Genomic DNA, 23,281 nt, shown 5'->3' on the forward strand with positions numbered 1-23,281 from the left:
GAAAATCCCACCTCTGGCTGTGTTAAGAAGTAGATGTATTGATGATTAACAATGGAAACCTCAAAATGTTTTATGACACAGAACTCAAAATGTTTAGAAGTTTCATTATACAGTTCAAATGAAGCCAAATATACACACACAGGAACTGAAAATCCAGCACCCTTTTGTCTCCTCCTTGCCTATTCTGCTATATTGTTACAATGTTTTGCATCTAACTTGGAATAGGGAAACTGCTAGAATATCTTATTTTTAATAAAATAAAAATCCTTGTTTTTCATAACTGTTCACAGTCATTGTATCCCACTGTTTGCCCAAGCCCTACCCCCCTCATCCTTTCTCAAGCAATTTCTGTCTATCAAAAATCATGGCGAATGTATTGACATTGCAATACTATGCAGACAATTAGATTTAGGTATGTGAGATCATCAAGAGCAAATAAAACTGACTATGGGCAAGGACAACAGTTCCTGGGTATCCATTTCTTGGATAATCCCTGACTAACTGGATCACTATATTGTCTTCTCTCTAAACCAGCTGTACAAATTAACATACACAGGAGTGGAGGGGATTGCCAAAACAGTAGATCTCTTCTTGCCTATGCAAGAGAATAAGAGAAAATCCGTGGACTAATTTCAGCTCAAATCTAATTTAAAATATGCACCAATAAGGTCTAGTACACTGAGCACATACAGGAGGTATATTACTACTTTCTATGGACTTCTCTGTTGTTTGGCCACTTCTCTAGATTACAGACTACAACAGCCTTTCTATTCTCCTACACTGAACCTAGGGAGAAGTTCAGAGGTGCAACAGCCAGAGGTCTGCCATAAGGAGCTGGGACAGGATAAGGAAGGGGAAAGAAATGAGGGAGAAGGGAAATCAAAAGAAGCATATCTCCCCAGGCAATTTTGGTTAGCTTTTAGAGATGTTATTTGAATTGCTCATTCTACAATCATACCAGTTTAGCCAAGTTAGCTACAATTTTCAAAGGCCCAAGTTGTGGGAAAACCTACCCATCAATTCTTCCAGCTGCTTCTGTTCTCATTCTCTCTCTGGCATCACTGGGCTTTGGCTGCAGTTACTATAGGCAATAAGCATCAGGAAAAGACTGCCTTTCAGACTTCAAATTAAAATACACAAAAGTGTAACTTCCCCTGGCAGTGATAACAATTATAACTCAGGATCAAATATCTTACATTTTAAGAGAAGCAAAGAAACTGCAAGGTAATGTATCCTTTAAAGTGCAGCTGCTTACCTCCTCTTGCTAGGCATACATGTTCCCTTCCTTTCAAAAAGCTTCAAGCTAAATGCAAATTCAAGCAAATTCAACTACTGGGTAGTTTTCCTTGCTTCCACCAATACAATGAGATTATGAAAAAGTGAAGTGAAATTTTGACTGAAATCTGCATTGAATAGAGAGCAGAAGGAACTTGGGCAAGGGAAATGCTTAATTAGCCCTTACTTAATATACACTTTAATTTTGTGGCTAGCTGAATCAGGAAATGATGAACATTTTTTTAATAACAGAAAATCATGATAATTTAAAAAACAAGATGGACATCTTTATTTTGTGAATAGGCCTGCTAAATGGGCGGAAGCTAGTAGTGAGTATTTGGTGATGGACTGAAGATTCAGGTCTGGGCATGTACTCAGGAGCAGCCTACTCCCAAATTGGAAGAGCATAGGCACATATTTATTTATTTATTTATCAATCTATCCATCCATCCATCCATCCAACCAATTTCTGGCCCGCCGCTCTCTGGTTACAAAAAATTAAATAATACAATAAAAACCCCATAATGTTACAATAGTTCCAGATGGTGAAAACCTTATTCTTAACCTGAAACTTTCAGAGGCAGCATGGGAGGCCAGATGCTTAGAGCCAAGATGTAATTGCTCCAACCGGAGAGGGAATCTAGCACTGGCCCCAACCGTAAACCTGGTGGAAGAGCTCCATTTTGCAGGTCTTCCTGAATGCAGAAAGCTCTCCGAGGGGCCGCAGCTCTTCTGGGAGCTCATTCCACCAGAAAGGCCCTGGTTCTGGTCGAGGCCACGTAAGCCCCCGTAGGGCCAGGAATGTTAATAGATTGTAAGCTGCTGAGCGCAAAGCCCTGCCAGGGACATAGGACACAAGGCGGTCTCTCAAATATGTGGGTCCCACACCATGAAGGGCCTTAAAGGTCAACACCAAGACCTTGAACCTGATCTGGGCCACAACTGGTAGCCAATGCAGCTGCCTCAGCACTGGCTGAATATGGGCCCTCCAAGATGTTCCAGTGAGGACCCAAGCAGCCACATTCTGCACCAGCTGTAATTTCTGGGTCAGGATCAAGGGCAAGCCCACGTAGAGCGAGTTACAGAAATCAATTCTGGAAGTGACCTTTGCATGGATCACCATGGCTAGGTGTTCAGGTGAAAGGTAGGACACTAGGAGCTGAGCCTGGTGAAGATGAAAAAATGTCTGGCTAGATACCTTCTTGACCTGAAGTCTCCACCTGTATGGTGGTGAAGAAAACCACTCTGTCCTTATTTAGATATTTTTCTAGTACTGATAACAAACTCCTAGGTTAAACTCAGATGTCAAAATAAGCTCAGTGAAGGGAAGCAGAGAATTGTAAAGAAGAAAGGGAGGGAAATTAGAAGAAAACACTTGTTTTCATGATTAAATGACAGAAGGAAAAAGAGAAGATTACCAGGTATGCATTGTTCTATGGAAGGGAGATGATATGTGTGTTTACTTGCTAGATTTTTGGGGCAACACAGAGGATATGTTCTTAATTTCCGAATAGCAACATGTAGGGGTTAATCTTTGTAGGAGACATGCTTCAATCTGCAATTCCAAATGTGTATCAAGCAGAAAGTTGTAGTTACTCACTAACTAGGGGAAAGCAGCATGCATATTCAATGGATTCAATTTGACTTCAGTGAACTTGTAAGTGTAAACTTTGTTTACAACTCTGTATGGCCTTCTGCTTTTGTCATCAGACAATTTCATCAAATTCCATAAAATTTTCCCGCTGTACATTTGCATCTGGACCACACCACTATCCACTAGGCAACACCACTGGATTGCCACCTAGTGCACTTAGCGCCACCCCCTCATAGACAAAAATATCCCTATGTTCTTCTGTGTAAAGTAGGAGGTATTAACTGTTACAAAAATCAAGCAATACAATGCAACAATGGACACACACATATAGAGTAATACCCTTCTCTCACAATCATTCATGACATTGAAAAACATATATTTTCCCTACCTTTTCAGAGTCTGGTTTGTGGAATGCCATCAGTTATCTTGACTGCTTGTGAGCAACATTATCTATTCATATAGTTTCTGGTCTGCCTTCAAAAATAGTATTCTGTGGGGCACAGTGTACTCTCCCTCCTGCTCTTCTTAAAGGTGTACTATCCTCCAACATATGGGCTACATATGAGCACCACAGACTAGATTTTCATGACCATACTCCTGCAGTGCATTTTAAATAAGCAGCTGTTGCTACACTTCTATACTCACCACACTCCGCAGTGTACATTATGCAGTATCTTGGCCATAGATAACATATCAGCCATCCATTTTTGACCTATCCAATACTTGAATCCTCTTTCTCTGATTTTTAAACACACTTCTTTACCCCTTTAAGCAGATGGTTCACCAAGCACCTGATGGGCCTGATTACATTTCTGGCATCTATATACAGTCTGCAGGCCATGTGTAGTACAGGCCTGATTTAAATTATATTATAATGATGTTTTATCATTATACTATGTCCATAATCTGATTTATCAATAAAGCAGTCTTTTAAACCTCACTGATTTGAATCCATTCTTAACCGATACTTTAATAATTCATAATTTAGTAAACCAGATGGGGGGGAGGGTTATATCTGTGTTCCCAATCCTGGTCCGAGGTCACTGTTATAGATGGCCAATGCATGGAAGTTTCCTGTAAGCCACTCAGCATCGCAAAGGATGAACAAGATACAATTAAACAAATACTTTATTGTTCTCTCTCCATGATCCAATGTAAACTTACTCAGAATCAAATTCTACCAAGTTCAATGAAACTCCATCTGAAGTAAATGACCACACAACTGAACTGAAGCTGCCTCATGGGGCTTCAGACAAATGGGGAAATAATGGGCACTTGTGTTGGCATTTATATAAGACTAGCAGTAAAGCCCATTGCATGCTGTAGTGAAACAGGCACAGTTCTCTTAGGTCTGTTCTTACATAGCCATTTTCTTGGAGCTCTCTCAGCCCCACCTACCTACAGGGTGTTTTTTTCTGGGGAGAAGAAGGAAAAGGTGTTTGTAAACTGCTTTAGGACTCCATCAAGTGATTAAAGGTGGGGTATGAAAAAACAGCTCCTCTTCGTCTCTATTTTGAGACTTTTCTATTTTGAAAAAAAGATGAATGAAAGAGAATTTTATAGTGCAGAGGAGATTTCTTTTCCCCAGATTATTAGAACTCAGAGCATCCCATAAAGTTGACAGATACAGGTGGGGGGGGTCATGCTAAAGCCATAATTAATAGATTTTAATACCACACAATGTATTAAGTGCTATCAACAACTTGAATGCATGGAAGGGGAGAGTCAAAAGTAAAAAGAGAGAGAAACATAACACAGGGAGATTCCTGAACTTCTGAGAGAACATTCAAGATAAAGAAGAAATCAGTGCTCCAAATGAAAAGAAAAAGTTTTGCATAAACTACAGCTTCTACATTTGCCAAGGTATAGCTAAGGTTGTTGTTGTTGTTAGGTGCGAAGTCGTGTCCGATCCATCACGACCCTCCAGGCCTTCCTGTCCTCTACCATTCCCCGGAGTCCATTTAAGTTCGCACCGAATGCTTCATTAGCTAGGGTACTTTGGGGCAATTTTATGTCTCTAATAAGCACAGAACCCTCACTTTTTGATCCACAAGAGTTACAGGATTTCATAGGGGAAAGTACTGGGTGTATAGTGGAGTGGGTGAGTGGTTTCTGGAAACTACAATATCACTTCCTGCACCACAAAGTCACCTTGCCCATTTCAATATTCTACATCAGGGGTAGTCAAACTGCGGCCCTCCAGATGTCCATGGACTACGATTCCCACGAGCCCCTGCCATTGTTTGCTCATGGGAATTGTAGTCCATGGACATCTGGAGGGCCGCAGTTTGACTACCCCTGTTCTACATATTCCTAACTGATATTTTTGTCAGGGAACACGTTGTACATATTTTACAATGCCTTGATTGGGCAGACATGCTGTTGTTTTAAAAAAATAAACAAACAAACATTCCAAATTGAGCAAAAGTTAATTCATTCTGCTCACAGCCTTTTGTCCTCCTCTGCAACCTGTTGTGACCCTTGTGCACATCATTTGCTTATTTCCATTTGTCTAAGTATCATGCAAGAATCATCTTACAATATTTATGCAATAACCCGGCTGCTATTTTCATTTAGGAGGCAGAAAAAATTCTTGAGCTGTTTGTTTCTTTCTCAGGATAAACAATGGAAGCTTCAGATCATGGGCTCTGCTGGGTTTCAGGTGAAATACCCTAAAGGGCACTGCAGACCTCTTTGGCTTAAGAGATGCTGCAGATTCAAAAACCTTATACAGAAAGAAAAGAGGGAGGAGAGCGAGAATACTGTCTAACTCATGATGGCAAACGTGTGCTGTTGCAGTCAGTCTTTATCTGATGGTCACATCTCTCATTGGCTTTGCCTCAATTCAATTGACTTTTCTATCTTACAAGTCCATTTCTCAAACGGTGAATATTAAGGTAATGAGCAATGTGTCATTAGCTTAATAAAACACTCAGCCTACAATTCATGAGTCAACAAATCACCAAATAAATATATAGGACTGTTGCATTATATGAATATATATGTAGTTCTTTTATGCAGAGTCAGACCATTGGTCCATCTAATGCTGCTCTGTTTTGGCAGCAGTTTTCCATAATCCCAGACAGAGATTTGTGGCCTGAGGTCTTGCTCAATAGAAATGCTGAATTGGGGGCTTTCTTTGAAGCATACCAAGGGTGTTCCAGTTGTTCCAGGAACATAACTCTTGCCCAGGAAAAAGGATCATAAAATGTGCAGAAGTGTTAGAGATATGCTTCCAAAAAGAAACAACCATTTGCTCCAACAGCAAGGAAGGAAGGCATGCCATTTCCCCCTTCCCCACTATTTCCTCTGAAAGCCCCCTTTCCTGCTTCTTTCTCTCCTTCCAATCCAACAGACAACATACCTTTATCTGTCCTCTGTCTTCAGCTTTCCCTCTAATCTCCAGCAGCTTCTACCCAGGAAAACTACATGCCAGTCATGTGGTACCAGCCACTGGACCAAGCCTACTTGCAAGGGAGGGAGCCTTTGGGGGCTTGGGAAGCATGTCACTCTCTCATGGTAACCTCCATATCATCTGCCCTCTTTCTCAACCATTCATTAATTTACCTTTTATCTCCCTCCCTTCTTCAGCCATGTTTATTATTTATTTACTTCATTTGAGCCCACCTTTCTCCACAGTGGGGACCAAAGCAGCTGACATTATTCTACTCTCTTTTTTTATCCACACAACATCCTTGTGAAGCAGGTTAAGCTGAAAACATGCGATTGGCTTTGGAAAGGAAACTGCCTTCTCTCCCCTGCATTTTTACTCACAGATATCCAGCCTGGAAGCCTGTGATTGCCTAGAAACAGTGGCAGAGGACTTCTGTTTCTTAAAGCTACATGTGCTTCTACTGTATCATGTTTGTTTGATATAAGGGAACTTTTCCACAGTGTGTTTCTGTTGCCTACATTCTGAAACAGTACACTTCCAAGAGGACTTTTCTGAAAAATAGCTTGGGTATAAAAAATAAATTTACCTGAAATCTCTGGTCCATTAAGGTCACAATTATCTATAAAAGGCTTTCTCAACCTGGGTTTTGTGAAACCCTGGGGTTTCTTGATGGCCCTGGAAGAGTTTCCCAAATGGGTTGGAGTAAAATAATTGTAATGTATTTTTAATTTGTTAAATATTTATTGAGTTATAGGACCACATATGATCATGCTGAGCCCTTCCCAAAATGGCCAGTGATGGGCCTGGAGGGAGGGGAAAGGGGAATGGCCCCAGGTGGGCATGTACATAGCAATGTTTCCCAACCATATTCTGCACAGTTGTGCCACTTCTGGGGTTTCTCAAAGCCTGAGGAATGTTTCGGGGGGGGGGGGGTCTCAAGAGTTAAAAAGTTGAGAAAGGCTGGTTTACACTGAGGGCCATTTCGCACAGAGCTCAAAGTTGCTATTTGGTTGCCGTTTGTGAAAGCGCTACTTCAAGTAGCGAAATGTAACTAGCCGTGCCCGTAACGCACAGCTGCGGTTTTTGCGGAATTTGGCACTTTCACTTCTCGCCACTTTCGTAACCCACAGGCTTCCGGTTCTCCGTCTTATCGCTACAAAGGAGGTCCCTTTTTAGCGCTTCTGGCCTCCCGTGCCCGTCAATCAAACTGCAGGCACACCTTTGACCTCGACCCTAAAGCCGAACTTGTCGGGGTTCCCTTTTTTTTAAAAAAACCCAGGAAACCCCGTAGCAACGCGTTATCGTCCGATCATTGGCGCCCTTGGAACGTGTTTTCTATTGTTTTCTAGGAACCAGATGCATTGACATGTTTGATTGGTTAATCCCCGCCCACAGTACACGCCCACAGGTTACCTGCTTATATGCACCTGGGCAGACACGCGGTCGGCCTCACTCTTTTGTTTGCGTAGCCTACTGCCCGCAGCACAGGTCAACGTTGCAATGGAGAGGCTTATTTTTCAATTGCTGGCTCACATGCTCGCGGTGCTCCAGCGCATGAATACCGCCTTGTCGCGTCGGACGTCTGCTATCGCGGAGTACCGAGAACGGGTGCCCAGAACGCTGACCAGCAGCAGAAGACGTTCTGTAAGGGTAACCATGGCGGCCAAGAAACGCTGGCAAGCTCTGGCAGAGGTCCGGTTCCCCAGACAGTTCTGGGTGGACGAACGATCCTCTGACTGGTGGGAGAATTTTGTGTGGACTCGCTGGGATGATGACCACTGGATTGCCAACTTCAGGATGTCTAGGGGGACATTTTTTGAACTCGTGGAGGCTCTACGTGGACGCATGGAGAGGCAAGTCACTGGCATGCGGCGCCCCGTTCCAGTTGAAAAAAGGGTGGCTGCCGCATTGTGGTACTTGGCCACCCCTCAGTACTTCCGGACAGTAGCCCAGCAATTCGGACTCGGAGTCACTACGGTTGGCGATATCCTTAAGGAGTTCTGCCTCGCCATGGAGGCGGAATTGTTCAGCAAAGTCGTGTGCCTCGGAGACCGGCTTGGAGCGGTGAGTGTCATTCTATCCCCTTTGCCCTTTAAATTTTTTTTCTTGTTTGACAGGTCAGCAACGAAGACGCGATACACCCCACGCTGACATGCAATGGCTTATATTCTTTTCTTTCCCTTATTCCAGAGTATGGACGGGTTTGCCAGGCTTGGATTCCCGCATTGTTTTGCGGCCGTCGATGGAAGCCACATCCCTATCCGTGCCCCCGGGGGAAGCATAAAAGAGTACGGGAACAGGAAGGACTTTTGCTCTGTTCTCCTGCAAGGAACAGTGGACTTCTCCGGCCGGTTTATCGATGCCGAGGTGGGGTGGAGTGGCAGGAGGCATGATGCCCTTGTTTTCAGGGAATCCAACCTCAGGAAAGCCATGGACGAAGGGGTCTTTGTTCCAGGAAACCCCACCGCCACCATTGAGGGCGTGCGTGTGCCGCCGTTGGTGCTCGGGGACGGAGCCTACCCAATACGACGCTGGCTCATGACTCCCTACAAGCGGCCAAGGACAGACGTGCATAGCCACTACAACCTCACTCACTCCCGGGCAAGGAATGTAGTGGAGCGTGCCTTTGGACGTTTGAAGTCCCGGTTCCGTTGCCTGATGTCCCGACTACACGTGCATATAGACAATGTGACTCCGCTGATCATCGCGTGTGTCATTTTGCACAACATATGCGAGGACAAGGGACATAACATCCCCTTCCCTGTGGATGAACCTGATCCTGTTGTCCTTGAGGACACACAAGACATCCCTGAAGCAAGGAGAAGAAGAATCTATGCAGAGGGGTGCAAGGTTCGGGACGCCATAGCCACCCACATCTACAGAAACAGGAGGCGTGTTTAATTGTTTTTCCCACTCTCTTGTTGGTGAATAAAGTTTTGTGTTATTTGTTTAACCTTGTCTTGTGCGGTTTGTGTACTTTGCCAGCAAAAAAACGGGGATTCTCTGGTCCAAAAGCACTTTGACAGCCCTAAATGCTAACTCCCAACTGAAATTGACAAACACAATACGGAAGCGCTGAATGGGGAAAGTTCGGGGAGGCGGGTAGCCAGGAAGTATTGGCGACCCCTGTCAAACCGGAGGATCAATCCACTTATGTTCCAATGAATAATTTTATTGGTGGGCAGCTTTGATACATTTAAAAAACGGGGTGGTCTATCGGAGCAACGCACGTTCGTTCCCTAACCGTCATTCCGAAGATGCCGAAGCCACGGAAGGGCTCCTTCTGGCAGCGCGCCGAGGCTGAGGCACTTCTGGAGCTTGTGCTCCAATCGAAAAGTGTTGGCCGCCTTATGGCCAGCACCCACTGCCACACCAAGGGTGCTTACCTGGTGTTGGCTTCAAAGCTGAGGGAGAGGGGCTACGTCCGGACCTGGGAGCAGGTCCGGACAAAATTCAAGCGCCTTAAGCTGGACTTCCTAAACAGTCTGGAACAGTGGGGGGGGATCCCGCAGCCAATTGGGAGGACGGTCTTCCACGACCAGATGGTAAAAATATGGGAGAAGGCTGGGAAGCCCCCCCTGGACATGAGGAGGCATATGGGTGAGTGCTGCCCTCGTTGTGTTTTGCCCTTAAACATGCATGGAATGACTAGCTGCCTCTTTCCCCTACTGTCCCCAATGAAATTCGAGAAAGTATTTAGATGCTGTCAACCCCCTCTGACTTAGCCCTCCAGTACTGTAGAACCACTTTGGTGTTTTACCCTTAAACATGCATGGAATGACTAGCTGCCTCTTTCCCCTACTGTCCCCAATGAAATTCGAGAAAGTATTTAGATGCTGTCAACCCCCTCAGACTTAGCCAGCCAGTACTGTAGAACCACTTTGGTTATGCGCTTAGACTCTAACTGTGGTGTGTCCACCAGCTGTGTTTCATCTCTGTTTTGTGTGCTTTTAATTATGATTTGTCTTTTTCTTTGCCCAGCCACACAATCACCATCCAAGCTGGCAACAGCACCTGAGCGTGAGGAGGGGGAGGAAGAGGGACCTTCCACCTCGGGACAGGCTGCAGGTGAGAGTTTTATGTCTGTGAGGGAGACCCATGTGTGTGTACCCCCATGGAGCCATATGGGAACCTGATGTGATGCTTCCTTTTGGAGTGTGATCAAATTCTTTGTTTGATTCCTATAGCTGAAACTGTGGAGGCAAGGCTGCGTGCGATGGAGGCCAGAGTTACTTCCCTGGAGGCTCAAGTGGCAGAGCTGAAAGGGGAGATTGAGCAGCAAAGGCAACAGAGGGAGGCGGAAGAACGTAGGTTATGTTCCCCACTGCCCAACTCTTCTCACACTGTGGCTAAGGCCACTTAAAAGTGTATGCATGTAAACTAAAGAAATTTGAAAATATGTGTGGCACTAATGTGTACTTTTTCTCCCTCCCCACACAGTTAAGAAGAAGGAGGATGAGGACCTCTTCCGCCGCAAAGTCCGGGGGTCCGTGGGAAGGTTGAGCAGGAGAGTGAGGGAGATGGAAGGGGCTGGGCAGGGGAGCAGTGGGACCTGAGTTTTGTTTCCTGTTTGTGTTTTGGGGTAGGGGTTGGGGGGGGGGGCTCCAAGTTTCATTCCCTAATGTTTTTCCCCTGTTAAATGTATACTTTTGTTAAAAAAAATAGGTTTTCCAGGGGGGTGGGGGGTGGTGGTGCTGGTGGGGCTCCAAGTTTCATTCCCTAATGTTTTTCCCCTGTTAAAATGTTTTTTAAAATAAAATGTTATTGCAAATTTTATAACAAGACTCCAGTGTGACTTCTTAAACTCGCACATATTTAACCCCACACCACACTCCTAAAACTCCTTGAACTAACACCCCTCCAACCTCCAACCCACACAGCAGTACCACAATATAGACAATCACTAGAGAGGCCGCTTTCGGCCTTGCAGATTCTACAGTAGGGTACACAGAGACAGAGTCAAAAATATAAACTTTATTCAACAAACAACAAAACACAGATAACATGAAATAAAAAAAGTGGGCAAAACTAGGAGGGGGAGTACTTGTCTGCTGGTTTTATTTTTCTCTTTCCGAGAATAGTCCTCCTTCGTGTTTGGGTGGAGGCATTCTGAGAGGGAGTCGGTGGGGTGGGTGCTGGAAGTGGTGGTGTTGGTGTGGGTGGTGGTGTGGGTGGTGGTGGGGGTGGTGGTGGGGGGGCGGGGGCGATTTGTGGAGGGTAGGCCCTTTCCATGACCACTACAGCCCTCTCCATGAGTCTCCTTATCAGTCGCACCTCCTCCACGCCTTCGCGTAGGATTTGGTTTGTCTCTCTAAGGACTGCCCTCAATTTTCTCCCCTCCTGGGCAATGAGTGTGAGCATGGCTTGGTCAGCGGCAGCGGCACGCCGTGACTCCTCATAGCAGTGCTCAAGGAGCCTCTCTCCCACGCTTGTCAAGACGGAGACGCGCCTCAGCCTGCCGCGTTCCCTCGTAAGCCTCTCCTCTGCTGGGAGCGCACCTCTAGGTGGTGGGCTGCCTGGAGCCAGGGGTGGTTCCTCCTCCTCATCTGAAAGAACCTCTGTTGGCAAAAAATGAGAAACAAAACTGTTAGTAACATCAATAAAGTCAAAACACACCATGGTGGACATGGTGTTCTTTTTTGTCCCCGTGTTTTCCTGCCAAGAATTTAAACAATCCCCGGCGAGCACATGGCTATTGTTTGTTTGCCCATGGTGTGCTTTTACTTTTGCCTACTTTCACAGCAGGACTCTCAACAATTAAAAGGGAGCACATGGTTAGTGCCTAGCGACATTGTCCTGCAGCTATGGCTCGAAAGGAACAGGTCATGCACGCTCACCATCTTGAATCTGTATCCGCCTGCGCCGGGCAGGAGGTCCAAGCACCCCAGGCTGTTCCTCCTCCTGTGTTCCGGGTATGAAATCTGCAAAAAAAGGAAAAAAAACAGATCTAGGACCAAAGGGTGGCAAAGCCAGCTTCAAAGCCTACACCAGCAACGCAGAGGGACTCTCTTCTTTCTCTTAGCAGTGCTGCTGCCCTGCACAAACAGAAAAGCACAAAGCAGTTAAAACAGCCCCCCCCCCTATTTTAACTAATACTTACCAATGTTAGTTGATGCCCCCGAATCACTATCCACGTCAGGTGCTGCTGGAGACTCGAGGGGCCCCGTCCCTGGCAACTGTGTCTCTGTGGACAAGAGCAGAAAATAGTGAAAAATGAGCAAGCATACACCATGAACCACAAAGCAAGCTCCCAAAGTAGTGAGCCAAAGTACTGCAGAAGGCCTATGGGCGAGGCATGCAGCAAATATTTTGGGGCTGTTGGTTAAACATGACCGTTTCAAATACTAACCACATCAAGCACTCCACAGCCAACCATCTTTTAAAATCTTTTAAAAATTAAAATTAAATGATGAAATCAAAACCGTTTCAAATAGTAAACACAGCAAGCACTCCACAGCCTACCATCTTTTAAAATCTTTTAAAAATTAAAATTAAATTATAAAATTAAAACCGTTTCAAATAGTAAACACAGCAAGCACTCCACAGCCTACCATCTTTTAAAATCTTTTAAAAATTAAAATTAAATTATAAAATTAAAACCGTTTCAAATAGTAAACACAGCAAGCAGCCTACCATCTTATGCGTTGCAACGAACTGACGAGAAAACGATGCCCAAACGTCAGAACACACATTTGCTCAAAAGGAAATATAAAATAAAAAGAAAATCACTTACCGGAGGCAAGGGGCGTTTGCTCAGGAGCCTCCTCTGGCTCCCCAGGAACGATGGCGATGAGGTCCAGCGTTACCGATTCCGCGGCTCGTTGCTGGACGGGGGGTGGAGGGCGAAAGCTGGACGAGGTGCCCTCGCCGGGATCCTCCTCAGCGGGTGGTTCCTCGACCGGGGCAGCCGGCTTCCGAACCACCTTAAGGCTCCGGCCGACGCGCTTCGGCCTGCCGGATCCTTCCCCGTCTCCGTACAGCTGGCGCTGCTCCTCGAAGTAGGGGCAGGTAACCTTCTCGTTGCCGGAACCCTTATTATGGTTCACGGCACGCATATACTCTGCCCTCATTGTCTTGGTCTTCGACCGGCATTCAAGGCCGGTCCTGTTGTGGCCCAGGGCGCGCATCTTAATGGCCACTTGTTCGAATACCTCCCTATTCCTGTGGGAGGACTGGAACGCGTCCTGGATTTTCTCCTCCGAGAAAATCCCGATCAGGTCCCTGATCTCCGCGTCCCTCCAAGTTGGGCCACGGCCGGTTGCAGGGACGGACGAGGCTTGAGAAGACGATTCCATGTTGCTTTCGCTAGTAGCTGAGCAAAATGGTGGTGGAAGGTGCAGGGTGCAACGGATCATATACCTTCCCGCACACAAAGACAAAGGGACTAGCCGGCTCCTGATTGGTAGAGGGCAGTAGGGGACACGCGCATTGGCCACATTAGGTCACATGTCACGTTCAAAACTCCTCGCGCGGGAACAGGATCTGCTCCTAATGGCCAGATTGGCGCCCTTGTTGTTTGACTTAACGCATGCGCTGATTCGTTTACACGAGAGAAGAGCAGTTTGAACATGCAGCGGGAGCCATTTTAGGAAAATGTCCGCCATTACACAAACGCATGCCGGTGTTCAACCGAGAGCAAGTGCGGCAGTACTCGGCAGTTCCCCAATAATATTCACCAGCCACAGCATAAATCAACCAAACATGACATGTTACTGGCGTACGTTCGTTGGCACGCTCAGAGGAATGTTTTTTAAAATGAACGGGGGACGGCGACTCCGCTTGCCGGAGGTATAGCTGCCAATGGAAGGGGTTGTCCGCACCCAAGCACAAGCACGCACCGGGAACCACACAAAGACCCACTACACATAAGCCGCCCCTCATGATATCACCTCGAATCATGTCTATTGAACCCCTGTAAGCTAAGCAGGAGACTGCGAGCGGCGACCGTTCGTTGGCACGCTCAGAGGAAAATTTTTTAAAATGAACGGGGGACGGCAACTCCGCTTGCCGGAGGTCTAGCCGCCAATGGAAGGGGTTGTCCGCACCCAAGCACAAGCACGCACCGGGAACCACACAAAGACCCACTACACATAAGCCGCCCCTCATGATATCACCACGAATCATGTCTATTGAACCCCTCTAAGCTAAGCAGGAGACTGCGAGCGGCGAATGTTCGTTGGCACGCTCAGAGGAAAATTTTTTAAAATGCTCCCTGTACGTTGACTCCGCTAGGACTGGCCGATGGTAGACGGGGTTTTAAGCTTTGGGCAAATTTTGGGAACGTGACGGTGTGTGCCACTGTGCTTGTGAAAAACTCTTGTGGTGTCCGGGCAGAATTTCCGAAAGTAATCGTGCTTGAAAGCCAGTCGCTGTCCCGTTGCCTCGTAGATCCCCGCTCGCTCGGAGAAAAAAAAAATGGCGAACAGTTCGCCGGAAGTTTGGAGGACAGGCTCGGGAGGAGGGACTTTGAAGAACCCGCAACAATGGTAACGCACAGGTCTTTAGCGCTACTGTTGCAGATTGGTTGCAGGAGTGTATCGCTATCCGGAGGGTGAATCCAGTTTTCTGGATTCCCCTAAAAGCGCTACAACGAAGCGCTTTTGGCGGGTCGGTTTCAGGATTGTTGCAGATCGTTAACGACGTCGTGCGTTATGGCAAATTAGTAGCGTTTTCAATCAGCAACCATTGTGCTATTTTTAAGCCGTGGGAAATGCCCCTGACTGACAGCACCTCTCCAGAATCTCAAGTAGAGGTCTTTCACATTACCTACTACCTCATCCTTAACTAGACATGTTGGGGGTTTGAACCTGGAACTTCCTGCACACCAAATACAGTCTATTCCACTAAGCCAAATTAAAAGTTAGGGAAAAATTGTTTATAAAAACAATAAAGAATCTGGTTATATGAACCGATAAAAAGCTCATTCATGTTCACTAAGCCTGACTATTTTCCTTGTCATCCATATAATTGATAGTGTCTTGTTCATGCGTGGTTGTTAGAGAGTAAAATCTGTTTTAAAAAATTAAAGTAAATTTCTGTTTGAAAAGATAACACAAGTGGAGGGGAGCCCTATATTGACCACTTTGCACATCTCTGCAGTAGCTCTGTTTGAAGTTTTGCTTTTATAAATGTTAACAGATTGTTCCTTGGCAGTTATTTTAAAAATGGCAAGGCTCCTATTTCTGCATAGTGAGAAGTCTCTGAGCACATCATAGTGACGGTCTCCTCTGAGGTCATTGCTCTAATTTGCTAAATGACTGGTTATTGTTGTACTTCAGTGCCAGAAAAAATGTAAGGCAAAACAGCATCAATGCAGAATGCAATTTCTACACAGGTTATTTGCTCCAGGTTTTATGATGTTTTGAAGGGACAATCCCCCCATTCCAAGTCACCAAGAGTTTCCCAACCTGGATAAGGCAACTCTACCTTCCCACCCTTTGCCGGTGGCCTGGCAACCCTAATGATCAGCTATGATCAGCTAATGATCACCTTCGGGGAGGGCGGTATATAAATCTAAATAAATAAATATATTTAAAAACGGATAGAATAGTATATAACAATGCCAGTCAAAGGATGATTCTGATGGTCATGGTACGAAATGTACACTATAACATTGTTAAAAGCAACAATGAACAGCCAAGACAAGTGAAATTTAACCTTAAGGGACAAAGCATAACCATGAAAGTGGATACAGAAGCTTCCTTGTCTCTAATCACTGAAGCCACTTATAACTGCGTATGGTCAAAGAGTACACAGACAAAATCTGGAGCAGTGAAAATGGTTTGTGAACAAGCACAGGGCAACAAGTCCCAGTGAGAGGTGCTCTCAATGCAGAGGTGATAAATGGAAACCAGAAATTATTCTTGCCTTTAGTAGTGGTAAAGGATGAGAATGCTAAACCTGTACTGGATAACTTTTAATTACTTCAGATCACTTGAGGCAGAAGTAGTTGTTTGAAAAACATCCTGTGGGACTTGGCACCTTACATGGGATAGCTGACAGGATTAGTTAAGACAGCAAATGCCAAGCTCCTTTTTAAGCAGATAGAGAACTTGATCAATTACAGGTTCAAGGAATTATCAAACTTGTCCTATTCTCTGACTGGGACCATTTCTGCATCAGGATATATATCTTGTTTTAGCCTCGCTTTGGATTTCCTTTGGATGCTGCGAGTCAATGCTAGCCTTTCCACATTTCGGCTTTCCTTCCCTCATTTCCCAGGTTGAAATTCATGAAATGCTTCCTACACTAAGTCCAACAGAGGCAGCCTCCCATCAAGTTTTGCTCCCTTTCTTTTTTCAAAAAATGTGTTTTTTACAAAACATTGCCTGCTTGCACCTTTGCTTTCATTGCACCCTTTAATCCCACCATCCTGCACCCTTGATTGCCTCCCCCTCTTTCCCCCCAAAGTGTCCTGAATGTAATTTTAAAAAAAACACAAAAAACTGGGTTATAACGTTATAATCCTGCTGTACAAGACGGCTTGTTTTTAACCTAGAAACAGCATTGTAATGTGATCACTCCTTTTTTTAAAAAAAGCAAATTTTTCAGAATGGAGGGAAGGGGGAGGGGGAGGGAAGATGGCGATAAGGAAAGGGGTGTGCCCAAATGGCAGGTGTAGGAAAACCCAATTGCATGCATTTGGGGGAAAACTCAATTGCATGCATTTCCACATTGGACCGCCCTGAATTAGACTCTGCCTTGCCTGATGAAATCACTGTAACTGGAAATTCACTAAACACACAGTAAGTCAGATGGCAATTTGGGACTGCACCTGGACAGATGAATTTTAATACAGAAATGCCAAGCCCTTTAAAAATGCAAATCCAAACGATATTGCTAGTGTAGAAACAGCATAGGATGCTCCAATAGTACCAGTATTAAAAGTCAAATATGCTGAGACTATGTCTAAAGTCAAACATGATGTGGGGGTGTGGCTTAAGAGGGGTGTGGCTTAAGAGGGGGTGTACATTCCTCCTAATGTCCCTTGTGGATAGTTCAAAACTGTGACAAATACTTCAAAATAACCATACCATTACCATTAGCTCTCTTTGGGGGTTTCAGTGACTCCTGAGATTTTCAAAGAGCAATGCACAACCTATCTCAAGGGATTTGGCATGCTTGTGTATTTCTTAATGACATCCTAATCACAGGAGAATCTGAGGTTGAACATTTGTGGAACCTAGATAATGTACCAACAATGCTATCATCTGCAGGTGTGCACCTGAAGAAGAAATGTACCCTATAGACTAGGAATATTCACAAACTAGTTCACAAACTAAAAATTATTTAAAAAATAGCTTTTATATTAAAATATATTATACTATGAATTACAGAACTACTATTTTTAAAAGCATTGAGCTACTAATACAAAAAAGAAAAAATCTAGAAGACAACTTATAAGAAAAAAGAAAAGGAAGGAAAATACCCATAATTTTACATCCTCATATTATTCCATCTTATACCATATACTGCATTCTACATGTTTTCCAATATATAAAATTACAGTTTAGAGTTTATAACTCAGTTATTTCTTTCCATCTCATTTGACTGATGAATAGCTCTATAATTGGACTCCATTTTCTTCTAAAGTCTGATTAATATCAGACTTTAGAAGAAAATGGAGTCCAATACAGTACAACAGACTAATGTTGTACATCACATATTTAAATTTTGCCATTGCCAAACATTTGGCCTTTTTGTTTGACCAGTTCATAAAATCTGGTGTGGGTTTCTTCTTTCAATCTTGATATAGAATCCTTGCAGTTGTTACCACAACCTAAAGTTCATGATGAATTTTGGCCGGTTTGTGGTTCACAAAATTTGTGGTAGGACGGAGCTTTCAATGTCCTGCAGGGCCTGCAAGACAGAGCTCTTCCACCAAGTGTTTGGTAGAGGCCTGGGTTAGGAAGAACCACTCCCTCCCTGTGCAGGCCTGTAAAAGTCTGTCAGGTCATACCTTGAAGCTGCCCGCTGGAGGATTGGAGACTGTTGGATATGGGGGTGGGATGGGCATGTAATGGTCTTTCCTGTTGCTGTGGTTTTACTGCCAACTGGGGTATTGTATGGGTATTTTTACTATTTTATGGGATTTTATATTTTATGTAAACCACCATAAACTGACTCTGCCAGATAGCGCACAGTCTATACAGTATCCTGCTGAAACCATTCTTCTGACTGAATACATATCTAAGCCTGTAATATATGCATCTTAAGAGATTTAAAAAGCGATTGATCAGAATCCAGTGTTATCCTGCACGCAAAAGATGGATGGACTGAGAGGGGTGGCAGAGATCTACAGCTCATTTAGCAGTTTAAGAAATCTTTACGTATCTAGGATGGATGTCTATTATTAGGATCCTAAGTTGTTATACTCTCTCATAGTCAACTTGCAATGCTAAATAGCTACATGAAGTACTTCCTGGCACTGTATGCATGAAAGCAGATGTATATCCTCATCTTGCTCTTGTACAGTAGACTCCAGACTTTATAGATGCTTGTCCCTGTGTGAGGCAGAGTGGAGCAGGGACATGTAAGGGTTACCCATCATGAGTAGCATGATATCATTTCTATGGGAACTCCAAAGTGCCTCTTTAGGAATCACTCACCTTTATCCCATAGATAGAGTGTGCATGTATGTATGACATGCACATGCTTAGTGCAAGTATCACAAGTTACAACTTAGGGTAAATGATAGATTTTGTACACAAAGTTAAATAGATGGGCAGTTCACACTGACACCAGGTACATAGTTAAAATGAGTGGGGCAAGGCAAGGTCACTGGGCAGCAAAGAGCAGATAATGTGTTCAGTAAGGACTAGATTGCAGAGACATATTCCAGCTCAACTTTGCTGTGGCTTCAAATGTTTTGTTTTGATACTGTGTGCCTGAATAGCTTTCTTAGAAAAAAATGAAAGAACTTATTCCCAGTGGGGGGGGGGATCTTGTCCCTTTCTTTAGCAAGTTGCCCCGGATTCAGAAAAAGAAATGACAAATGTAATGTAGTATCCTTATTAAAGGACAAGGGTGCCAAATAACCACCTCTCATTTTCAATTTGCAAGATGCATCTTGAAATTAGGACACTGGAACTATACTATATTATTAAAGAGAGAACAGCTGTCTGATCATTAGTATAGTTACCATAAGAAGCACTTTATTCTTTTGCCCTCGATCGCTCCCAGCATTAGGCTCTTCTCTAGGGAGTCCTTCCTTCTAATGAGGTGGCCAAAGTATTTGAGTTTCATCTTCAGGATCTGGCCTTCTAAGGAGCAGTCAGGGCTGATCTCCTCTAGGACTGCCCGGTTTGTTCGCTTTGCAGTCCAAGAGATTCGCAAGAGTCTTCTCCAGCACCAGAGTTCAAAAGCCTCAATTCTTTGACACTCGGCCTTCCTTATGGTCCAACTTTTGCAACCATACATTGCAACTGGGAAACCATAGCCTTGACTAAACGCACTTTTGTTGGCAGGGTGATGTCTCTGCTTTTTAGGATGCTGTCTAGATTTGCCATAGCTTTCCTCCCCAGGAGCAAGCGTCTTTTAATTTCTTTGCTGCAGTCCCCATCTGCAGTGATCTTGGAGCCCAGGAAAATAAAATCTGTCACTATCTCCATTTCTTCCCCATCTATTTGCCAGGAATTGAGAGGGCCGGATGCCATGATCTTTGTTTTCTTGATGTTGAGTTTCAAGCCAACTTTTGCACTCTCCTCCTTCACCCGCATCAACAGGCTCTTTAGTTCCTCTTCACTTTCTGCCATTAGAGTGGTATCAATCTGCATATCTGAGGTTGTTGATATTTCTCCCTGCAATCTTGATCCCAATTTGTGACTCCTCTAATCCCGCATTTCTCATGATGTGCTCTGCATACAAGTTAAATAGGCAAGGCGACAGTATACAGCCTTGCCAAACTCCTTTCTCAATTTTGAACCAGTCAGTGATTCCATGTTCAGTTCTCACTGTTGCTTCTTGACCTGCATATAAATTTCTCAAGAGACAAATAAGATGCTCTGGTATTCCCATCTCTTTAAGAACTTGCCACAATTTGTTGTGTTCCACACAATTAAAGGCTTTAGCATAGTCAATGAAGCAGAAGTAGACGTTCTTCTGATACTCCCTAGCTTTCTCCATGATCCAGCGTATGTTGGCAATTTGATCTCTAGTTCCTCTGTCTCTTCGAAATCCTGCCTGTACTTCTGGAAGTTCTTGGTCCACATATTGCTGGAGCCTAGCTTGTAGGATTTTGAGCATAACTTTGCTAGCATGAGAAATTAGTGCAATGGTGCGGTAGTTTGAACATTCTTTGGCATTGCCCTTCTTTGGGATTGGAATGTAAATTGACCTTTTCCAATCCTGTGGCCATTGTTGAGTTTTCCAAATTTGCTGGCATATTGAGTGTAGCACTTTTACTGCATCGTCCTTTAAGATTTTGAATAGTTCAACTGGAATGCTGTCACCACCACTAGCTTTATTGTTGCTCACACTTCCTAAGGCCCATTTGACTTCACATTCCAGGATGTCTGGCTCCAGGTCAGTAACTACCCCACTGTGGTCATCAGGGATGTTAAGCTCGCTCTTGTATAGTTGTTCTGTATAATTTTGCCACCTTTGTTTAATCTCTTCTGCTTCTGTGAGGTCCCTACCATTTTGGTCCCTTATCATACCCAACTTTGCATGAAACGTTCTCTTCATATCTCCAATTTTCTTGAAAAGATCTCTGGTCCTCCCCATTCTATTGTTTTCTTCTATTTGTTTGCACTGTTCATTTAAGAAGGCATTCTTATCTCTTCTAGCTTTTCTCTGGAATTCTGCTTTCAATTGGGTGTATCTTTCTCTTTCTCCCTTGACTTTCACTTCCCTTCTCTCCTTAGCTATTTGTAAAGCTTCCTCAGACAGCCATTTTGATTTCTTGCATTTCTTTTTCTTTGGGATGGTTTTAGTTGCTACCTCTTGTACAATGTTGCGAACCTCCGTCCATAGTTCTTCAGGCACTCTGTCTATCAGATCTAATTCCTTAAATCTATTTGTCACCTCTACTGTGTATTCATCGGGGATATGATTTAGTTCATACCTGAGTGGCCTAGTGCTTTTCCCTACTTTCTTCAATTTAAGCCTAAATTTTGCAACAAGAAGCTCATGATCTGAACCACAATCAGCTCCTGGTCTTGTTTTTATTGACTGGATAGAACTTTTCCATCTTTGGCTGCAGAGCACATAGTCAATCTGATATACTTCCTTTTTTCAGCCAAATTACAGTCCAGATATTAGATTGAGGAGCTCCCAGCAGAACAACATCTAGAGACCTGCCCACCCTTTGGAAGGCTTCCCTATACAGCAGTTTCTAACCTGAACTCCAGCGTCTGTTCTGATTTGTCACATGTCAGGAATTCCAATGGTCAATTCAGGGAGCACTGGGCCTAGTCAAGACCCTGTGGTTGATAGGATCACTAGCTAGTTGGCAGTTGGCAGTGGCACAGTGCAAAACTCTTTGAGAGGCATAGGCAGAAAGGCAGTCCCTCAGGTATACTGGGCCCTGACCACTTATGGTCTTGAAGATGTTTACCAGAACCTTTAGCCTGATCTGGAATTCAACTGGTAGCCACTGCAGTTGAGGAAGGATGTGGGACCTCCATGGTGTTGCTTTGAGGACCCTATCCGCTTCATTTTGGACCAGCTGTAGTTTCTGGATCAAGGTTAAGGACAGGCCTGCATAGAGCGAGTTACAGAAGTCCAGTCTAAAGGTGTCGGTCACATGGATCACTGTGGCTAGGTGTTCCAGGGCCAAGTAGGGTGCGAGTAGCTTGGTTTGACAAGGGTGGTAAAATGCCAGCTGCACTTCCCACATGACCTGAGTTTCCATTGAGAGGGAGGCATCCAGGATCACATCCAGGTTCCTGGTGGAGTGAGCCACTGAAAGCTGCACACCATCCAGGGTGGGCAGACATGCTTCCTCACATGGTCCCTTCCTACCCAGCCATAGGACTTTGAAGGACTGAGCTTTAGACAACAATGCTTGAGTCACCTCATCTCTGCTTCCAGGCAGCTGGCTAATGCTTCTGGGCAGAGTCAGAACAGCCATCCATCAGGAGGAAGAGCTGGGTATCATCTGCATAATGATCACAACCCATCCTGAACTTCCGTAGCAGTTGGGCAAAAGAGCGCATGATGATGTTGAATAAAATTTGAGAGAGGAGTACTCCTTGTGGAACTCCATAAGTAAGTTGTCAGCGGCTTGATCTCTCTCCTATTGCTATCCTCTGTCCATGACCCCATAGGAAGGAGATCAGCCACTGAAGAGCATGATATTGATAAAGTATTACTGATGAAGTAATATGAAAATGAGACTGTACCTAGGAACTCGTTTTGCTTATATTGTTTGAATAAAGTTTTGTTTACCTTTGCTGGCTTGAAACTACTTCTTTCATTCTAGGTATCTTTGGCTGACAAGTTGTCTTTCTTTCATTTCTAAAGGATGGGAGCTCAGTATGGATGCTAAAATCCCCCAGAACTAACAGACTGGGAAACTGTAGCATCTAGGCTGCCACCACTTCCAACAGGGCTCGCAGGGCATCTGGAGTTGCATTGAGTGTGCGGTATACCAACCAGATGGCCATGCTCTCAATTGATCCCATCCAAGGCCAACACATTCAATACCTGGGATTGATGGCCAGGCCATGGAAGGGCCCTGAAGGAGAAATCCTCTTGGATTAGGATTACCTCTCCACCCCCCCCCCCCCACAGTCCAAGATTGCTGGAGGACAGAGAACATGGCACAGGCTAGTTCTTTAAGGGCAACTGTTTCACATACACACACACAGTCCAGGTTTCTGTCATGCACATCAGGTCCACTCTGTGCTCTGCAAGATAAGTTTGCAGGTCTTCCAGCTCCTCCTTGTCACCTTCCCAGTCCTCAGTTAGGGCTTACACTTTTTCTTGTTCAACTGTCAATGCCCAATGTTATTTCTTCACCAATGCTCTCCACAGAATTCCATTTAAGCCTGTCATTGTCTGAGTCCACATGGGCA

At 44.6% G+C, this 23,281-nt stretch overlaps 2 protein-coding genes and 1 long non-coding RNA gene across 8 annotated transcripts in view; 1 reads left to right on the top strand and 2 right to left on the bottom strand.

The window, feature by feature from the left end:
• Positions 1–23,281, bottom strand: part of INSC (INSC spindle orientation adaptor protein) — a 239,845-nt gene that overhangs the window by 184,164 nt on the left and 32,400 nt on the right. The gene's annotated exons all lie outside the window — the stretch shown is intronic.
• On the top strand, positions 9,795–10,765 carry LOC143828749 (uncharacterized). Its single transcript, XR_013227848.1, has 3 exons — positions 9,795–10,331; positions 10,451–10,570; positions 10,704–10,765. It is a non-coding gene; the product is annotated as an uncharacterized LOC143828749 (long non-coding RNA).
• LOC143829976 (uncharacterized) lies at positions 11,289–14,917 on the bottom strand. Its single transcript, XM_077321678.1, has 4 exons — positions 12,997–14,917; positions 12,364–12,447; positions 12,101–12,184; positions 11,289–11,821 (listed from the first exon to the last, which is right to left on the bottom strand). The coding sequence occupies exons 1-4, from the start codon at positions 13,616–13,618 to the stop codon at positions 11,292–11,294; spliced, it is 1,320 nt and encodes a 439-aa protein (XP_077177793.1). The 5' UTR covers positions 13,619–14,917; the 3' UTR covers positions 11,289–11,291.

This window comes from Paroedura picta, chromosome 2 (genome assembly GCF_049243985.1).
Source record: "Paroedura picta isolate Pp20150507F chromosome 2, Ppicta_v3.0, whole genome shotgun sequence".
Classification (NCBI taxonomy): domain Eukaryota; kingdom Metazoa; phylum Chordata; class Lepidosauria; order Squamata; family Gekkonidae; genus Paroedura; species Paroedura picta.